Source organism: Phoca vitulina, unplaced genomic scaffold (genome assembly GCF_004348235.1).
Source record: "Phoca vitulina isolate PV1807 unplaced genomic scaffold, GSC_HSeal_1.0 scaffold6, whole genome shotgun sequence".
NCBI lineage: Eukaryota > Metazoa > Chordata > Mammalia > Carnivora > Phocidae > Phoca > Phoca vitulina.
In genome coordinates this window covers 18,064,027-18,071,327 of record NW_022589709.1, presented here as the reverse complement: position 1 = coordinate 18,071,327, position 7,301 = coordinate 18,064,027, and the positions used below count along the sequence as shown (strand labels likewise).

The window sequence follows — 7,301 nt, the reverse complement described above, 5'->3', positions numbered from 1 at the left end:
TGAGACGAAAGCGCCAGTCCTCGGAGACGCCCGGTGCCAGTCTGCCCACCGCTCAGCTTCCGCAAGGAGTTCTCCATTCCCTTCTGCCCCGCGTTCCCAGGGTCACCGGGGCTGCTCATCCGAAAACAGACCTCCCAAAGGTACCATCAGTAGCCACTTCTGATTTATTTGTGGAATTTAAGATCCGTCTCAGCCTTCCCACCCATTGCCGATTTTTTTTTTTTTTAATGGTGATGCCTCAAAACCCAAGTCTGACCCTGTTCTGTACCCAGTGGAAAGGAAGCCTGCAAAGCAAACGGGACTTGAATGAACCACCTTCCTCCTTCAAACCGAAAAGAGCATTTGTTAGGGGTCCATCTCCTTGGAAGGAGTTAGGAATGGTAAACGGAATGCGATTTGACACACTCCTGAAAGGGCAGAAGGCATCCACCCCCCAACCCCCAACCCAGGGAATTAGTTACAATCTCCATTTGCAAAGAGCTATAGGTCCCTTTCCCCCAGTTTTAAATCTGTTGTTGTTTTGGTAACTGGGAGATTTCAAGTTCAAGATTTTTCCTTGATCATCTACAAACCTCTCAGATCCCTCAGCCCCTCCACTTCTTTTAAGCTCATCTTTCACTAGAGTTTGAAAAACGAATAGCAATTCCACTTCTTTTCCATGAGTAACACAAACTGCCAGAGGAAATGTTTCAAAGTATTTCCTTGGCTATTTTCAATCCACTCCCCCACCCCAGGCTGAATCTGGGCACAACTCTTAATTGATTCACACTAATATCATAATAAAAACCACCAGCCCCCTCCCCCAATCTTGGTGGCGTTTTCAGGTTGAACTCAGCTAAGAACAGAGGGCCCCCTTTAAAATAACCGTGTTTGGACAAACTTTACTGCAATAAAACAAACGTTTAATTTAATTCAGAATAAGAGATAAGAAATAACTCTTCAATAAAATATATAAAATTATACAAGGCACCCTTTCAAAGGGATAAAAGTATACTGGGTGGTGGGGGGGGGGGGGTGGAAGATGGAGAGAAAGATGAAGTACCAGGGAGCTAAATGGGCTGTTTGACAACACCATTTTTAGCAAGTCAAAACATGGCTTTACCCTCTGCCCCCAGCATGTTAAAAAGTATATAAATTTTTCTAATAAGTTTAGCACATACAATAGGTACACACACAGAGAAAGCATGATTTTTTTTTTCTTTCTGGATCTATTCATTGTTCAAGAATATTTAGCATATAGGTAATGGTTACAGTATATTTATTTTTTTTTAAGCAGAGAATTAATTACACTCCCCGCCCCCCAATCACCTTTGCAATGTGTGAGGACTGACTTGTACCTAGTATTTCACAGAAACCATCAATTCCCCTGACATGCTTTAACTTTTTACTCTCCAATTATCTGAAATGGAGTTAAGCAACAGCCTTGAGAGGAATTAGGAAGTACTTCCAAGTCCCACCTTACCCCAAGGCATTCTCAGGATTCTTCTCATCCCCCTTTTATTGATCTTACCAAAAAAAAAATTAAAACTTTAACAATCCGTAACAATGTGGACAGAGGGAAAAATATAAGGCCAAATATGGTAGTATCTAATGAGTTTCAAATGCATGTAAAAATGCAAAAACACGATGTGTCCTCATCATTTTGAGGAATCTCTCCATATCTACTTCCTATGCATCGTGCCTAATTCTAACCTTTGTTTTCCATAAGCAAAAGTCAATCATCCCATCAAAATCACCAAATGTCAGCAATTTTAGCAAATAATTGGTCTCTCGTATAAGAAAAAACAAATGGACTTAAGCAGTCTCTTTTAGGAAGGTGATATATAGAAAAAAGTATACATATGTGCATATAAATTTTGCCTTTCAAAATAATCTGAATTTTTATGTCTGCTGTATAAAAATGTCATTATATTTTATTATATATATATATATTTATATAGAAAAACCATCAGAGCCAATCTTTGTGAAAGGAGGAGGGGGCATCTAGAAGATCATACCAAGAAAATGGGGCTTGGTGCCTCCAGCCTAAAGAACAAATTCGAACTATGTCTGTGGCCCTGTGGGCCTAGCCGCTTAGGGTGGCGCATGCAAGGTTTGCAGAGCAGGAGTACAGGCTTGGTACTGCCTTCTTGGAGAGGGAGGGGGGCGCCCATTTAAACAAACATCCATCACGGAGTCTATGGAGCTGGTCTTCCTTAGGATAGATGGTACATGCCATATCCGACTGGAGTCGCATAGAGTCCGACGGGCGGGATGGGGAGCACAGGTCTATGGAAAGGGTAGGAGGCTCCATATATGGATGCTGCTTGCAGGGGCGAGTTGATGGGGAAAGGGAGGCTGAAGCCAGAGGGCAGCATAGGTTTTGCAGCCATTTTCAGCTTTTCTAGTTCTGCCTCCTGCAGTCTTTTCGCCTTGGCCCTTCGGTTCTGGAACCAGATTTTGACCTGGGTCTCTGTGAGGTTCAGAGAGCTGGAGAACTCTGCACGCTCTGCAATGGAGAGGTACTGTTTCTGGCGGAACTTGCGCTCCAGAGCCAGGAGCTGGGACGTGGTAAAGGGCGTTCTTGGCTTCCGATTGGTCTTGTGCTTCCGCAGGGTGCAGGTGGTGGGGCTCATGTGTCCTAGAGAACAGAGAGGGAGTGAATTAGCAAAAGAAGTGGCTTTCTCCCAGGTGTGTCTGTGTGGGCCTCCCCTCTCCATCTTTCAAAAAGGGACTTCTGTCAAATCCATGTGGGGGTTGCGGGGTGGGGGGGGAAGGAGGACCATATTTAAATGGATAAATTGCTTTATTTAAGAAATTAAGTCTTTTACAAAAAGTTTGGGAATTTCAGTGTACAGAACTTTCTATATGGGAAATTACAGCATTATGGATAAGGGAACTAGAAGAGCTACAAACTGGTGTCAAGGGCGCCAGAGTGCTCTCTGAGAAACAAAACCCCATCTCTTCTGAGCTTAAGTTCTCTGGTCTTTAAAATGGGGAACTGGGTTCATAACAATCCTCACTTCTCTAAGATGTTGAGATAAGCCCGTAAGAAGACAAGTGAAAAAGGGTCCAATAAACTGGGTTGGTCCTCTCTCCACGCCAGCAAAAGTTGGAGTGCATCAGCATATTTATGAAGGATAACCGTGCAGATAAAGGTCCGTGGTAAATTAATAGCATCTCCCGATTGGGAGCAGCGCCATGCAATAAACAACCACACAGCTGTCATTCCATCCAGTCTACAGATTATAAAACCTGAACATCATTTTACAGATCTGGATGTGGGATAAGTTTCTTGGCCGGGTGCTTCTGTAATATAAAGTTTACTAAGAAGGAGGGAAAAATTAGCTTGCTCATAAATGTAAATGTCAGGGGAAATCATGCTGCCTCCAAGTTGAGAGCATGTGATGACATTTTAGTCATCTCTAACCATTCTCTGGTTTAGAGCAAATGTGTAAATGATTAGTTTGTTGCCAGAATTTAGAAAGAGGGAATAACAAGCAAAATAAAGGTATGCCAACTGCATCCAGACTCCATATTTAAAATGGATTCAATTATAGGAAGTCATAAGACTGGGCATCCTTGTGATTCCATAGTTATCAACTAACTTTGGGCTTCTTTTCCTCAAAGGGAGGTGGAGGCAGGAGTGTGGAGCTGTGGGACAAAATGCTAAACAATTAATTTTCTGCATTTGGCTTTTATGAGCTATGCTAATTTTCCACAAGTAGCCACAGTAGTAACTCCAAAGTACTCATGGGGAGAATGTCGCATTTCTTGTTTAGTTGCTTCGATGGCCCAAGAAAGAGTTTACACTTCATACTTGAGGGTGACACAACAAGTCCCACCCAGCCTCCATTTCCAACAAGAAAGGGATTCCTCCTAGTGTGACATTATTAACCATCACTTTAGTGACTCAAAAGTAAGAGGCAGTAGGTTCTACAATCGATCAAAAACAGAAACCGGAGAGAGAGGGATGGGTACACAGAAGTCCAGACTTGCATATGCTAATCCCTAAATAAGCCAGAGAGCTTGGGCACCTAGTTCTTAATTTACAAATAAACTAACATCCCTGTGGAAGACTCAGAGACTTGGTTTCACCCTTCACAAACCAGACCTAGCTCCCTGGAGGACCCCAGTCTCAAGGTACATACCAAGCTCCCAGTGTCTACACTTGATCCTGCTCTATGTTTGCAGGAACTTTGTGCCCTGAACAGTCATCCCGGTCATCCCGGCTGCTCCTAGAGGCTGCATTTGAACTACGAAACCCAGGCTACAGAGATTACACACATGTATCAAAGCCATATAGCTAAGAGGCTCCCTCTCAACACTCCTCCCCCCCCCCCGCCCCATTTTAAACCAGTCAAAGGATGGATGCGGATAATACAAAGCAAAACAGCAGTTACCCTACTTCCTCCAAATAACAAACCTGGTCAGTGGCTCCCTCTTGCCCCAGGCTCCTGTGCTAGAAGCTCCTTGGACCCACCATTCCAACCACAGGGCTTCTGCTGCCATTTCTAGGCCCAAAGAGCTAATGAACCACTTTTGGTTTTAAAATTAAATCCTTTCTCCAGAATCTTGGATTTTTCTCATGGGAAGGTCATATCCAGGGGCCCCAAGCAGGGAAGTTCATCCTCTTTGTGGGGGGAGGGGGGCGGTTTACAGAGCGAGAGGGGAATTGCCATCCCACAACCCTAAGGCCTAAGGAAGTGGGGATTTCTAACCTCTGGACACCGCTCCCTGTAAGGCCTGAATCCTTGATGTGCGGATGGGCACTGACCCAGGCCTAGAAAAACATGCGCACTCAATATTTGTCTAACAAATTAGGTTCCTTAAAGTTTCTGAGCCTCTATTTCACCATCAATAAAATGGGTAATACTGTGCTATGTGGTTCAGGGTACTAAATTTTAGAATGCCCAGAGCCCTGTCTCCCACTGGATAGGTGATCATTAAATATTGCCAAGGTGTTTTTATTTTTGTTCTTGGGGAGGGGGGTCGTTGGTCAAGCCCAAACTCAGTGTGTGCTGATTCCTCTGAACTCCACTGAAATGTCCTTGTCTGTTACCAGGAGGCCGGCTGCGGACACACAGAGATCAGATAAGATAATATGGTGAAAAGTGCTATAAAGCACTGTGCAAACTTGAGTTTAAATTCTTTGAGTCCTTAATCTCCACACCCTTTGAATCTTTCAGAGTTTCTAACAGGGTGGAGAGCTATGCCGGAGGGGACAGCCACTGCCTCCGGGGTATATGGCCTTGTTTTGTTCACAAAATACTATGCAACTCAGTCTTGAGGGATGACTGAAGGAAATGAAGCAAGGTGTGGGTCTTTCTCCCAGCTTTGGAAAAAGTCCCTCGGCAGACCCTTCTTTCTCACCTTTTCTAAAGGTGCAGTGGGGGGTAGAGAAATCTTAAAGGCCAGGAGATAAAAATAAAAGGGGCTATAAGAAATAGACTTCTCCAAATTGCGTTAAGGACGCGGGCCCAAAAATAAGTGCTAAAGCTGGAAGAGAAATCAATTCTCCTGGGCTGCTTGCCATCCTGCCTCATTGGCAGGAAGCGGGGTGCAGGTGTGGGGACCTCTGCTTGGTTTCTCTGGGGAGAAGAATCAAAGGTGGTCAGGACACCCTACAGAGGAGCAGAGCTTGGACACTAGGGCCCCTTGCCCAATTCAGCCATTGTTGGTGACCTGGGTCAAGCAAGTTCAGTCCTCTTAAAGTCCGGGTGTCTGCATAGGGAATAACCACCTCTCCTGTGCCTCTGCCTACACTTCGGGGTTCCAGCGATCTCAGGATCTGGTGAACTAATGAGCATCATTTTGTAAACTGTCAAGCGCTGCTGGAAGGCTGTTAGTTATTACTATGAGCCCAGAGAGCCCACGCGCTTCGGACCCCTGCCCGCTCCCGGCGAAGGTGCTGGCTGCGGGGACGACAGGGAGACATTTCGTCCCGGCATCAGTTTCTGCCACCATCCCTTCCTGGGATCCTGCGGGACCCATGGAAGATAATGATTTCTACCCAATACCGGGGGTTAGAGTTCAGCTAGACTTATCTTTAAAATGAGGGCACATCTCGCTGGGCTGTGAACTCTGAAAGGAGGTACGGCACCTCCGCCTCTGCCTGGCACATTCGAGTGCTCATTAAAAGTGGATCCCTCTTCATTCTCCAGACAGAAACCCGGTGGACGGTGAGACAAAAATAAGCAAAGTGGTTGGAGCGCGGGGCTGAGAGCTAGAGAAACCGATAACTGAGCGACCCGGCAAAACCAGCTACGCTGCGCCCTTCAAAGACCAGCGAATCCTCAATTGTGTCGGATACTTTGCACAGCTAGGGGATCCCGAACACGCGCTGCGCGGATCTGACCCAGAAGGTGTCTTGGCTCCAGCCGGCTCGCAGAACTCTGGGGATATCAAGGGGCCAAGAACTCCCAGGCTCGCTTTCTCGGGAGTATAGTGCAGAGGGGTCTCCGTACCCCCAGCCTGGAATACCGGCCCCCTAGCTCCCTCCAGAAATCCACGGACCCGCCTGCCCCTTGTCCGGCCCGGACGCTCACTCACTTGGCGGCGGCGAGTATCTGCCGGGTTCCTGCATCCATGCGGCTCCGTCTTCTGAGTTTTCCGACTTGACCGAGGCGGTCTCGAAGGGCTTAACCAGCGGCCCGGGGCTGTGAGCTTCCCGGGCGCCGTGTCCAGGCAGTAGCAGTGGCCGCAGGGTGGCCCCGGCGGAGGCGCTTTCGGCTGGCAGTGGGGACGCCTCTTTGGGCGGCTTCTTGTCCGACATGAGCGCCTCCACGCTGAAGGGCAGGCTGGAGACCTTGACGCGGCGCTCCTCGGCGGCCCCCTCCGCTCCCCCAGGCCCCGGGCCCGGCCCAGCCACCATCGCCGGGCCCTCCTCATCAGACGAAAACAGGTCATTGCCTTTGGACGGAGAAGCCATGACTTCTCTGCCCTACGTAGCTCCCCGCGCGCAACTCCGCTGGCAACCCGGCAGCGGCGACTCAAACTTTTTTGGGGGGAGACGGGAGGGGCGCGCCGGGAGCCGAGCCTTTCCTCCAAGGGGAAGTGGGAGACGCGGCTCAGCCAATCGGCGCCGGCTCTGGAGCTGACGCCACAGACGCTCGCCTCTGATTGGCTCTCCAGGAAGAGGCTGGGGCCTTTTTTTTTTTTTTTCCTGTTTGAAATAAATTAGGAGTTAATTACAGGAGCAGTCAGCAGAGTTGTTATTAGGCGATCCCTCAAGGGTTATAATCACGCCAAAACTGAAAAGTCCATGGCGTAATTAAGGCCGATTATTTAAAGAGGAAGTTCGCCGAGTCCCATTTCTTCTC

General features: G+C 47.6%; 1 protein-coding gene across 1 annotated transcript; it reads right to left on the bottom strand.

Moving 5' to 3' along the window:
• Positions 1-936: 936 nt before the first annotated feature.
• Positions 937-6,955, bottom strand: MSX2 (msh homeobox 2). The gene is made up of 2 exons (XM_032403481.1): positions 6,532-6,955; positions 937-2,620 (listed from the first exon to the last, which is right to left on the bottom strand). Exons 1-2 carry the CDS (start codon positions 6,908-6,910, stop codon positions 2,196-2,198), a joined length of 804 nt encoding a protein of 267 aa, XP_032259372.1. The 5' UTR covers positions 6,911-6,955; the 3' UTR covers positions 937-2,195.
• Positions 6,956-7,301: the final 346 nt, after the last annotated feature.